The 13,929-nt window shown below is 34.3% G+C and overlaps 1 protein-coding gene and 2 non-coding genes across 4 annotated transcripts in view; all 3 read right to left on the reverse strand.

The window, feature by feature from the left end:
- Ccnb1ip1 (cyclin B1 interacting protein 1) overlaps nt 1–13,596 on the reverse strand; it is a 28,513-nt gene extending 14,917 nt beyond the window's left edge. Inside the window, exons 1-4 of one of the 2 annotated variants that reach the window (XM_077800006.1) lie at nt 13,576–13,596; nt 9,517–9,670; nt 6,557–6,634; nt 5,435–5,535 (exon numbers count right to left, since the gene is read on the reverse strand). In XM_077800006.1, coding sequence (XP_077656132.1) covers nt 5,435–5,457 — 23 coding nt within the window. In that variant the 5' untranslated portion in view covers nt 5,458–5,535; nt 6,557–6,634; nt 9,517–9,670; nt 13,576–13,596. Of the gene's footprint in view, nt 1–5,434; nt 5,536–6,556; nt 6,635–9,512; nt 9,671–13,575 lie in introns of both variants that reach the window. The other variant, XM_026412027.2, reaches the window with a different exon arrangement.
- On the reverse strand, nt 4,143–4,290 carry LOC113199171 (small nucleolar RNA SNORA79). Its single transcript, XR_003302939.1, has one exon. It is a non-coding gene; the product is annotated as a small nucleolar RNA SNORA79 (small nucleolar RNA).
- On the reverse strand, nt 6,315–6,391 carry LOC113199172 (small nucleolar RNA SNORD126). Its single transcript, XR_003302940.1, has one exon. It is a non-coding gene; the product is annotated as a small nucleolar RNA SNORD126 (small nucleolar RNA).
- Nucleotides 13,597–13,929: the final 333 nt, after the last annotated feature.

Raw genomic sequence — 13,929 nt, forward strand, 5'->3', positions numbered from 1 at the left:
CTCAAAAAAATTGCAAATCAAATACAAATCATATCAAAAAGATAGTGCACCATGATCAAGTGGGGTTCATTCCAGGGATGCAAGGTTGGTTCGACATAAGGAAATCAATAAATACAGTTCATCACACCAATAAACATAAAGATAAGAATCATATGATCATCTCAATAGATGCAGAAAAAGCATTCAACAAAATATAGCACCCGTTCATGTTCAAAACACTAGAAAAACTAGGGATAACAGGAACATATCTCAACATCGTAAAGGCTATCTATGCTAAGCCCCAGGCCAACATCATTCTAAATGGAGAAAAATTGAAAGCATTCCCTCTAAAAACTGGAACAAGACAGGGATGACCTCTTTCACCACTTCTATTTAACATAATTCTTGAAACACTGGACAGAGTAATTAGAAGAAAGAAATTAAAAGGATATGGACAGGTAAAGAAGAACTCAAATTACCTCTATGTGCTGATGATATAATTCTATACCTAGAAGACCCAAAAAATTCCACCAGAAAACTTCTAGAACTAGTAAATGAATTCAGTAAAGTAGCAGGATATAAAATCAACACCCATAAATCAAAGGCATTTCTGTATATCAGTGACAATTCCCCTGAAAGGGAAATGAGGAAAACTACTCCATTTACAATAGCCTCAAAAAAATATAATAGTTGGGAATCAACCTAACAAAAGAGGTGAAAGACCTCTACAATGAAAATTACAGAATGCTAAAGACAGAAATTAAAGAAGACCTTAGAAGATGGAAAGATCTACCTTGTTCTGGATAGGCAGAATTAATATTGTCAAAATGACCATACTACCAAAAGCATTATACGGATTTAATGCAATTCCAATCAAAATCCCAATGACATTCTTCATAGAAACAGAAAAAGCAGTCATGAAATTCATCTGGAAAAATAAGAGACCCAGAGTAGCTAAAGCAATCCTTAGCAAGACGAGTGAAGCAGGTGGAATCATTATATCAGACCTTAAACAAAACAATAGTAACAAAAACAGCCTGATATGGGCACCAAAATAGACTGGTAGACCAATGTACAGAATAGAGGACACAGTGACTAACCTATATAATTACAGTTATCTTATATTAGACAAAGGTACCAAAAACATATATTGGAGAAAAAATAGCCTCTTCAACAAATGGTGCAGGGAAAACTGAAAATTCATATACAACAAATTGAAATTAAACCCCTATCTCTTACCATGCACAAAACTCAACTCAAAGTGGATCAAGAACCTAGGAATTAAACCTGAGACCCTGCATCTAACAGAAGAAAAAGTAGTCCCAAACCTCCATCACATCGAATTAGGCCCCAACTTCCTTAATAAGGCTCCTATAAGCACAGGAATTAAAATCAAGAATTAATAAATGGGATGGATTCAAACAAATAAGCTTCTTCTCAGCAAAAGAAATAATCAGTAAGGTGAATAGAGAGCCTACAGATTGGGAGCAAATTTTTAACACTTGCACATCAGATAGAGCAGTAATCTCTGGGATACATAAAGAACTCAAATAACCCAATCAAAAAAATGGGCCAAAGAACAGAACAGACACTCTCAGAAGAGTATATACAATCAACAAATATATGAAAATGTTCATCATCTCTAGCAATTAGAAAAATGCAAATCAAAACTACTCTAAGATTCATCTCACTCTAGTCAGAATGGCAGCTATTAAGAACACAAGCAACAGTAAGAGCTGGCGAAGATGTGGGAGAAAAGGCACACTTATACATTGCTGGTAGGACTGCAAAATGGTACAGCCAATATGGAAAGCAGTTTGGAGACTCCTTGGAAAACTGGGAATGGAAGCACCTTTTGACCCAGCTATCCCGCTCCTCAGTGTATCCTTAAAGGACTTAAAAACAGCATACTACAGGAACACAACCACATCAATGTTTATAGCAGCATAATTCACAATAGCTAAACTGTGGGACCAAACTAGATGCCCTTCAGTAGATGAATGGATAAAGAAAATGTGGTATATATACACAATGGAATATTACTCAGCAATAAAAGAGATTAAAATCATGGCATTTGCAGGTAAATGGATGGAGTTGGAGAATATAATGTTAAGTGAAGTTAGCCAATCCCAAAAAAACGAATGCTGAAAAGTTTTCTCTGATATAAGGAGGCTGATTCATAGTGGGGTTGGGAGAGGGAGCAAGGGAGGATTAGAGGAATACTAGATATGACAAAGGGGTGGGAGGGGAAGGGAGAGGGCATCGGGGTAGAAAAGACAGTGGAATGAGATGGACATCATTACCCTAAGTACATGTATGAAAACACAAATATTGTGAATATACCTTGTATACAACCAGAGATATGAAAAAATGTGTTCTATATGTGTACTATGCATACTACCATATATATATCAAATTAGAATAAAAATTTTTTTAAATGTTATTTTGCTGGGCGCAGTAGCTCATGCCTATAATCCCAGCAACTTGGGAGGCTGAGGCAAAAGGATCACAAGTTCAAAGCCAATCTCAAAAACAGCAAGATCCTGTTTCAAAATAAAAAGAGCTAGGGATGTACTCAGTGATAAAGCACCCCCGAGTTCAATACCCACTAACAACAAAAAAAGATATTTTGGGGGCTGGGTATATACTCAGTGGTAGAATACTTGCATAACATGTGCAAGACTATGGGTTCAATCCCCACCACCACGACAAAAATAAAGTATTTTTTACAATGAAGAATAATTTTTTTATCTGGTATAGATATTCTAAGTACCTATCAGCTTACATTATGAGTATTTATATACCATATATCTCTAACAGCCTCAAAGGTACTAATTTTCTTTCCTATATCTTTGAATCTCAAACTATTAACATCATTTACTCTAAAACCCATGACACTTGTGTATTTGTTTTAATAGAAGAATCTTAAGGTAAAGAACAGGTTTCTTTCATATTCTAGTCAACAGAAGTTATTATAGTTGCATACCGTCTGTTGTTCTAGTATAAGAATGAGTACTAAGTCTGATTTCAAAAACACACTGTGTTCACTAAGCATACCAGACTTCCACATTTAGATGTGTTATTTTTGTACCCCTTGCATGTTAAATATATGCTCATAGATGTAACACAGCATAGAAGAGTATAATTTAGCCAAAACAATTGAGTTTATTTTTAATATTAAATATATGCAGAAATAATGACTTTTTAACCAATCCTTAATGGTATGTAAAATTTCAGTCAATGATAAATATCCAGTAAGGCTATGTATAAAATATTTATAATAAGAGATTTCCTATTAAATACTGGGGCCTAACTTGTTGAGACTGGCCTCAAACTTACAATCTTCCTTTCCTCAGTCTCCTAAATCACTGGGATTACAGGCATGTACCACCATATGCCTACCATATATATTAAGAATTTTAAGTAGAATCATGGGTACTCAGTTTATCTATTCTGAGCCAGATCCAGGGGATCCAGGCTTTCATGAAACTAACAATCTAGTAAAAGATATAAGAATGATATAAGAAAATAAAATAACTCCTGTAATCCCAGCATCTTGGAAGGCTGAGGTAAGAAGATCACAAATCCAATGCCAGCCTTAGCAATTTATCGAGGTCCTAAGCAACTCAGCAAGACCCTGTCTCTAAATAAAATACAAAAATAAAGGGCTATGGATGTGGCTCAGTGGTTAAGCGCCCCTGGGTTCAATTCCTGGTACCAAAAAAAAAAAAAAAATGAAAAGAAAGAAAGAAAAAAGAAAAGAATATTTTACTCTTTGCTGTGCTACTGCTTATGTTTTAGCAAGTTGATTCTAGAAAATTTTCTGGTGAGGAGTCAGCTTTCATCTTTAATTTTTAAGAATCATCTGCTTTATGCTATAAAGGTATTTTTTTTAACTGCCTTGAAATGTGTGAACATCTACTTTAGAAAATCGAGTGAATCACTTAAAATTTAAACATGAATAACTTGAGTGTGTAATGATCCCATAACTCCCAGAATAAGTTGACTACAGCTCTTTCTTTCATAGCCTTAGATCAGAGCTATCCAAATACTATCACATCCAAAGAGTTTTCTATAAACCACATCCCTATATTCAAAATTACATCTCCTCTCTTTTTTTAATCAGGTACATTTTTAAAATCTAAAATCACCACCCACTTTGTAATTGTTTGACTCCGCAAAAATCAGAAGGCACTAATGGACAGCCAACCTATCCTCATAGTGCCCTGAGTGAAGATAAGCCAGCTTTGATATATGATGGACCAAAATCCCACTGCCAAAGGCTCCAGGCAGGGAGAGGAACAGCCATCAAAGTTTATCTCTAACCACATTATTTTAAGAAACATTAATAAAAAATAAAGACATCAAGAGACTCAGAAGTTATTACATCTAAATAAGAAGAAACCATTGAGAATTAACTGATTTAGCTAGACAAAATGATGAATAAATTAGTGCCAAAACTAAAATCAACTAAAGAAAATATTATTGCAACAATTACATAAGGATATACACTATAGTACCATTTCCATACTATGCCCAATTTTAGAACTAAATTAGTCTTTGGGTACTAATGAGGGATAAGTCAATTGGCAGTAAAATACATAAGCAATTAAAGCAAAGAATTTCTGATAATCTATTATGCAAATATCAGAAATTGCCACGCAGTACAAAATATAAGATAAATATACACATGGACTTTGATGACAAAATTGCTAATATTCTTTCCAATGTTCTAAGCCCACACATTTATCTAATTTAATCTTCAGAGTAACCATCCTTTGAGTCAGATACTATTATTATCATCTTATATAAAGAAATCAAGATACTGATAAGTTAGCAAATTTGCCAAGGTTACATAATTGGTTAGGTGACAGAGCATTAATTTAAACCTAATCTAACTCCAGAACGCATGTGTAGGGGCTGGGGTTGTTGCTCAGTGTTAGAGTGTTGGCCTAGCCTGTATGAGGCACTGGGTTTGATCCTCAGCACTACATAAAAACATAAATAAATAAAAGTATCGTGTCCTCTACAACTAAAAAAATTTTTAAAAGAATCCATGTATAACTAGTATGCTACCTCTCAACATCTTTAATTGACTTTTTTAAAAAATAAAATGTATATAGCACCACAAAAAAATTTATTTTCTTTTTTTTGGGGGGGGGAGGGGTACTAAGAACCCAGGGGTTCTAGTATCACAAAGTTACATTCTCAACCCTTTTTATTTTTAGTTTGAGACATGGTTTTACTAAGCTGCTGAGACTGGCCTTGAACTTGCAATTCTCTGGCCTCAGCCTCTCAAGTCACTGGGATTATAAACATGTGTCACCATGCCCAGCTAAAAACATTATTTTCAAAAAATAAAACTCATAGAACTTTACCAGCTAGACATGAAGTTATAAGGTAGAATTTTTAAAAATTCACATGTATATCAAAGCTTCTCAACCTCAAGCCTTACCACAAAAAAAATAGAATCATCATCTATTGTACATCCACGATTTACAGCACTGAAGAGATCCACAGTGGGAATGTAAGACTCATATCTGGTTCTGGTCTGTTCTGCAAAAGATAACCAAAAACTAAAAAGTTATTTCGAATGCTAATGTTAGTTTGAATTATTTATATTTCTTATATTTTACCCTGACGTCTACTGCATCTTTACTGAAAATGCAGGCACAAGAAAGCAAGCCTATCCTGTCTATGGTGCTTAAAATAAGCTTAAATTATATAATATGTAAACATAATAAAGTTAGAAAACAGGTTTACAAAAATAATAAGGTCACCATAGAACCCAATATTAGAAACAATAATCCCTAGTATTTGAGTGTATTTGTGTGTGTGTGTGTGTGTATCTCCTTTCAGAAGATTTCTCAAGCAAACATATGCATACAAAATGTTTAAACAGAAATACATTGCTCAATATATTATTTTTAACTTAATGTGTCATAAAAACCCTAGCATTTAAATAAACATAAACCTACATCATAATTTTAAAGTGAATGTGGAGTGTTACATTATATAATTCACAAAATTGATTTCTCCAACTCTAGGATTCCCTGAACCTTATATATAGACTAATAAAATATTGATTAGTTTAAAACTCACAGCTTACATGATATAATTATACCATTATCAGGGCTTTTTCTACAGTGTTTGAATTTTTAGAGTAAGATTCCTGACCCTAATTCTATCTCAAAAAGATTATCACAAAAGACTGAAACACAACAAAATATCAAATTCATAATTCAAAGATTTAAGAATTACCTGAGATCCTGGGCTAAATCCCAGTAATAATCTCAAGAAGCAAAATTCAATTCCAGGCGTTTGCCCCTAGCTTTAGTCTGCTCAGAGCATGTGTTTAATCAGAGTGATCAGCTGAAACACGGACTTAACATGCATTTCATCATGGCAAACTATTAAATAACTGGTGAAGGGCAAACCATCACTGGCTCTTCATCCCTTCCAGGAAACCCTCTTAAGGTTGGAACTTGGGCTCTTTCAACTACCATATTTCATCCACTAATAACACTGAGTCTCAAATCTTTCAAGGTAAAAATTCATATTTTTCTCTTACACTTACCTCTGCTATTAGATGAATCCAGCTTCTATCTAGGAATGAAGTTGACTTTTAGGATCTATCAATTACGTAGCATCAAGTCTGGAAAATAAAAAATAGACAAAGGTTATGTGTACATAATGACTCAGACCAGCATATTCCACACCAAGTCACAAGAAAAATTAGAGTCATGTTCATTCTGTACTTGAATCTCCAGGAATATGAATTATTGATATTTAGAGAATATTAGCAAACACCCAACATCTAATTCAAATTAAGACAGGATCTCTACACAAATTCAACTTTGTTAAAAACTTTGGCTAAAACTACACAGTGAGTTTTAAAACTGCACAACCAAACTCTGAAAGTCCATAAAAGTCAGCAGCCTCAGAATAACAGAGCAGGTATGCAAAAGGAAGGAGCCAAGAACTCATGAGATTAAGATAAATAAGGTAATATTTTTTAAGGCATAATTTAATTTCAGTGGAGCCAATGTTGACTATATTTAACCTTTACTCTTAGTAATCCTGTCACAATTAAAAAAAAAAAAAAAAAAAAAAAACAACCTTCCCTTAACAGAGGAGTGTATTCAACTAACATTTGGAACCCAAGACTGCCACAAGATGGCAATATAAGAAAGAGGCTTTAATTTCCTCTTCCATAGATTCTGAGTATAATGTGAACTTTGAGGTAAAAAAGACTGGAAGAACTGAGCTGTTCATTACTACAAGCAACCTTCCTCGATTCTTCACCTAATTAATAGCTAGAAAAATGTCTATATTGTACATAATGATCATTTAAAACTCATTAGCTAGGGGTTGAGGATATAGCTCAGTGGTAGAATGCTTGCCTGGCATATATGAGATTCTAGGTTCTATCCCCAGCACTACAAAAGAAAAAGGAAAAACAAAACTCATTAGCTTAAAAAAAAAAAAAGGAAAAAGGAAAAAGAACACATATAACCACTTACAACATATGACCCCTTAATTAAAACTAAATTGCTCAGTCATACTAGTCACATTTTAATTGCTCAATTAATATAGATGGCCCTGGCAGACAATAAAAATATAGAATATTTCAACATCATAGAAAATTCTATCAAATATCAGTACCATTAAGGAGTAGCATGACTAAAATAAGGAAACTGTAGTCATCATTTTTTTTTCTTTTTAGTTGTAGTTGAACACAATACCTCTATTTTATTTATTTATTATTATGTGGTGCTGAGGATCAAACCCAGGGCCTTGCACATGCTAGGTGAGCGCTCTACTGCTGGGCCACAACCCAGCCCCAGAAACAGTACTCATCATTCTTAGAAATTCCTTAAAAATTCCTACTATCTTGACAGCACTATAGAAATTTTTTCTTTCAAACTTCAAAATCCTATTGTTACAGAGAAAATTGAGCCTCAGAGAAATTACATAAATTTCCTAAATTCACCTAAGTAATAAGAGCTGGGATTTAAATCCAGTTCTGTCAAAACTTCACACTCTTCAATGTAATTCCTACATGAAATAAGAAACAGAGCTAAAGAGGATGGTTTGCTTTAGAATTTAGTGAGGGTGATAACTTGGGATACAGCTCAATAATAGAGAACTGGCACTGAGACCCTGGGTTCATTCCTAGCACTTCAGCACTGCAAGAAAAAGAAAAGAAGGGCTGACTTCCTTTAGTTTACTGGGAGTGGTAGTACACTTCTACAATCCCGATACTCAGGAGGCTGAAGAGGATCACAAGTTTGAGGCTAGTCTCAGAAACTTAGGAAGACCCTGTCTCAAAATAAAAAATAAAAAAGAACTGGGGATGTAGCTCAGTAGTAGAACATCCCTGGGCTCAATCCCCCATACCCAAAAAAAAAAAAAATTTAATGAGAATGACCTGCTGGTTCAGTGGCTTAGGAGGTAAATGAAATAAATGAGGTGGTTTTAAGTACCTCAGAAAGATATAATTGAAAGGTTATTTTACTTCTTCCTTATCCTGTACTTGAATAATTCTTAATAGGTGTTTTATAAATTATAAAATATTTTATAAGTATTACATTTTATTTTATAAAATATTTTATAAGTATTATATTATATTAATATTTATAAAATATGTATATTTATAAAATAAATATAAATATTTATAAGTATATTTTATAAGTATTACATTTTATTTTATAAAATATTTTATAAGTATTATATTATATTAATATTTATAAAATATTTATATTTATTTTATAAATATAAATATTTTATAAATATTAATATAATATAAATATTTTGTAAATATAAATATTTTATAAATGTTTATTTTATAAGTATTATAAGTATTTTATAAATACTCCATAAATAAACAATGACCCACTCATTTTGTTGATTGTGGGCAGTAAGTGCTTCAAAGTACTGCTTTCATGACCAAAAAAAGTATATTTTAAATGTATAAACAAGTGCTTAATAAAAGCTTGATACAAACTACAAACTGATAATATTAAATCCACAGATGATACTTTTTTTGTTTGTTTTACAAAGGGCAATGCATCTGCCAATAAATGGGTACATGTAAAAGCAGAACCACCAGCACTGTCTGTCCCCAAAACTGTGATTCTGGCCCAGGTCACCCTAAACCCAACTTCAGAGAGTGACCTAAAGCCACACGTAGACAGAGAAACCAGACCCATTAGCAAGGCAAGCACTCAGCAAAGGGAAGGGCATTACAAAAAAAAAGAAAAGAAACAAAACCAGACCTTGAGAGGAAAAACATTATAAAAGGGTAATGACCTTCAGTAAAACCGAAGTGTCACATATGCTTTACATAGCTGCTCCATATTAAAATTGTATTACCACCCAATTTTGCTCATTTCCACTCCAATTCACTCAGTCCTCACTAACAACCTAAATCAATAGTAACTCTAACAACCTTTGGTCTTTTTAAATAAAAGATACATGTATAGTGCAGAGATTGTAATTACGGCAGCATATCTTGGTCAAAAGTCAAGTACCTGCCTCAATCAGCCTTTAACCTTTTCTATTAGGAATGTCCAAATCCAAGCTCGCTTGATTTTTAGGGAATATATACATATTACGAAGGCTTTCAGGGGCCACTTCTGGGATGGCACACAAGGTACTAAAGACCTCTTCAGTAGATTTCATCTTCAACCTGAAATAAAAGGAAAACAGGAAATAAATTCTAACTGATCATATGGCAGTTTTCTTTAGAGATAGTTCCATAAGGCACTGCTATCTGAAAGACTCCAGGTTTTTTATTTCCTGCTCACTGCCAGCTGTTTTGGCTCCAGATTACATATTGTTTTAATCTCTAAGTGTAAGAAAAATCCACTCCAAGCATATATGAAATAAAATCAGTGAAGTCAGAAACAGCTCATCCCAAGTTTATCCCACTATTTTACTCAGTCCCAGTCACAAGGCTGATAAAACAAATAAAATTAAAATATAGTGTCTGAGAACTTTGGTCAAGACAGCAGTAAAGAACAACTTAAAGTCAGGATGCAAGAGGCAATAAGAATAAGACCTTCCCTACCCTATTAACTTGCTACTTCATCTATTTCATAATATTTTGCCCATCTTACAATTTACAAATCACTTTCCATAATTACCTCATTTTCCAAGTATACTGTGTCATCTCTATTGTAGAGGTACACAAGCAATCTTTAGATTCTAAATGGCAGGGCTGGGGATGTAGCTAGGAGATAGAATGCCTGTCTAGTATATGAGAGGCCCTAGGTTGGATCCCCATTGGCTAAATAAATAAATAAATAACAACAACAACAACAAAAAAAAAAAAACACAAAGGAAATCAATGGCAGGAAACTTAATGTTAAGATTGGGGGGGGGGGATTTTATCCTTTCCTCAATTTTTGGTCAATAATTTTTATTGACAAAATTATATATACTCATGGTGTACAATATGATGTTTTGATATAAGTATACATAAGATATCTATCACTTCACTTATCATATGTGTGTATATGTGTTAAGAATACTTAATTTCCAAATTTACAAAATATATCCTTGACTGTAGTCACCAGGCTATCCTGTACATCTCCATAATCTAGTCTTCCCCACTAACCAAAACTTTGTACTCTTTGATCATATCTTCCCAAATCCATCCCTCCCCACTCCCAGTAACTGGCTGCCACCATTCTACTCTCCGCTTCTACAAGTTCAGCTCTCTTAAGATTCCACAAATAAGGTAGATCATGCAGTACTGTCTTTCCATGGTTAGCTTATTTCACTTAGCAAAATGTCCTCCAGGATCATCCATGTTATCACCAATCACAGAATTTACTCCTTCTGTTTTGAGACTGAGTAGTAAGTATTCCACTGTGTTTACCACATTTTCTTTGTCTGTTAATGGAAACTTAGGTTGATTTTATATCTTGGCCTTTGTTAATCAAGTTGCAATAAACATGTGAATAAAGACACCTCTACCACATACTGATATTATTTCCTGTGGATACACATCCAGAAGTGGCATTGGTAGATCATATAATTTTTCAAGAAACTTTCATCCAGTTTTCCATAATGGCTGCACTAATTTATGTTCCAATAACAGATTCTGAAGATAGACAGATATGGATTTGAATCTTGGTTCTAACAGGTATTTGCTGTGACCTTGGGCAAGTTCTCTAAACCTCAACTATAACTGCTCCCTCTGTAAAATGAAAACAAATACCACCTACCTCTTAGAACTTCTTTAAAGATTAAGTAAGGTAATAAATATACTTAACAGAGAAGCTGGGATGGAATTAAGTGTTTAATATATTGTTTCTATTAATTTGCTGAAGCACATCAAGCTAGTGACTAGAAATGCAGATAGTCTGTGTACAGACGTCACATTTTTCAAAATAACTCTGAAGCCAGAAAGGTCAGTCATAGGACACTATTAACTCCAAGACACTGTCTTCTATGAAAAAAAAGGCACAAGCTTGCTTTCTTATTCCTCTCCTTCCCTACTCAATAATCGAGACCCCAAAGTGTTCTATGTAAAGTTCCTTCTTAAGAGCAAAAAGAAGCTTCCATTAGGGAGAATCTATTTTTTCCCCATTAGCAAAACCTCCTAGCTAAAAAAACTAGATGTCTCACAAGACACAGTAAGTTTTTTAAGATTTAAAATAAACAGCTTTAGAGAAATTTTCAAAGGTCTTATTTTGTAGGCTTACATTCTAAAAAACATTCAGCTCTTCCTAACCTAATGCTAAAATATGAGCTGAATCAACACCATAATTTCAGGGAGCTATCCAGCACACATTTTCTCAGCAAACACTAAAAGCATGCCCCTTCTGCCCTTGTGAAAACAAGCAGCACATGGTTTTTCTAGGTCATGCCTGTCATTTCTTTCCAATATTAAATATGTGCTCAGAACAAGATAAACCATCCCCTACTCATGCCAAAGTAGACAGATATATTCATATAAAGACCATAAACATTATTTTGCCTCTGGCAGAAAATCCTTTACTGCTAGTCAAGATATTTTGGATGTTAATTGGATTCTAATCAACACTATTGATACAAATTAAATATACATAACAGGAAGCCTGCTAAATATCTAGAGTCCTTTTAAAGAAGAACTATATAGCAAAATCCAAAGTGTCACAGTGACAAATGACATATATACAAGCTAATTCATTTGGTGGGAATATCAAGATCATAAGCTTAAATGTCCACCAATAAAGGCTAAAAAAAATATATGGTATGTTTTAGGGAACAGACAGATGAGGAAGGTGGGAACATGAGGTTAAGAGAATAATTATGTGACAATTATAAAGGATGTGGATGCTCTTTATACATATACAGTTATTAAGTAGAAAAAGATACATGGTATATGTACAGGAGAAGGGAAAGGTAAGTACACAAATTTACTTATATGTACATAATATATCTTAAGAAGAATACACAAGTAACTGTTAATACTGTTACTGAGGAAGGGAAATGGGTGGCTTAGGACAAAAATAAGAGACTTTCCATGGTACATATTTGATCCTATTGTTATACCTATTCAAAAACTAAAATTAATAACAAGGCTTAAGAATTATTAGGCTTATGGAAGGACTATAAACACCTATTGTTATATTCAATTAGCTAGTTTAGAATGTCTTTTTCTCATTTTCTACCTATAAGAATAACCAACACATACATTATATCCAAACTCAGAGAAAAATAGGAATATGGTGAAGTTACACTCAAGGTCACTAGACAAAACTTTTTACAAGAAAAAAGATATTCAAAATATTTATTGTAAATATATATTGTTTACTTCTAGAAGATGCTTAATATTTATTGCGCACCAACTAGGTCCTGGCTTTTACATATTTTTATTTGATCTTCCCAAGGTGAGCCCAGAGGGCTCCATGGTTCTTCCAAGGTCACTGGACCCGTAAACTGTAGCACTAGAATTTGAATATAGGTTTGCACTAAACTGGGGTCCCTTTTTCAACATACCTTAAACTTTTGGGAGCACAGCACAGTATGTGTCCTAGGAGCTCATAGGCTCACTAATATCATCTGCCTTAAGACTTTGCTGCCTGGTCTCATCAAGAAAGCAGTAATGCTCTGAGCAAAGATCAGGGTAAAGTCACTGTCCACAGAAATGCCCATGGACCCAGTTAAGAGCATGGGCCCTACAGATATTCACCAGAGAATTAAAATGTACTGAGCTGAACACCTCTCAAAAATCTCCCCTCACCCAGGGAACTATAAAACAAAACAGCATTGGGATAATAACGGTATCTTCCCTGCAAGCAAAATGAAGGTAGACATTTTCAAAGAATACATGCACTCTGCACATGAAATAGAATCTATTGTTTCTGAGTCACCAGGTCTTGAGGAAGGCAGGAAAGCCCAGTACTGCAGAGGCCCACGTGGAAACAAGCCAGGCAGAGCCTTTCACTGCCTTCCCCCAACCTCCCTACAGACGAAATGAATCGCCTTGCAACTCTCCCACACTCTAGTGCTGGCTTGGAATAAAGGCCTGCCACCTGGTTATATGGCTCAAATAAAGAGAAATCCAAAACAACTAGAGAGCAAAATTCAGTGCATACTCACCAGCCCACCAAAACGGAGAGGGAGAGACAGGAAGTGGGCTTGTGAAGTGGCCTCCGAACCTGATTGGCTAATGAGTTCAAGGAGGATTCCCTCCTCCTTTACCTTAAAAGGTACTGACAAGATGCAACCCCTGCTTCACCCACTTGTCTCTATAGACCACTGATGCTTCCTGCACCTGTTTTTAAATTGAACTTCTTAAACCCTGTGTCCTTCTGGATTAATGTACTTAGCATAAGCAAAACAGGCTGTTTTGAGCTATTCATACATCTTCTTATTTAGATGGGCCCATTGCATTCTAACTATAATACATCCTAACTATAATACCTTTATAACTTCCTATCCTTTGCAATCTCA

Source organism: Urocitellus parryii, chromosome 6, assembly GCF_045843805.1.
Source record: "Urocitellus parryii isolate mUroPar1 chromosome 6, mUroPar1.hap1, whole genome shotgun sequence".
In the NCBI taxonomy this organism is placed as follows: Eukaryota; Metazoa; Chordata; class Mammalia; order Rodentia; family Sciuridae; genus Urocitellus; species Urocitellus parryii.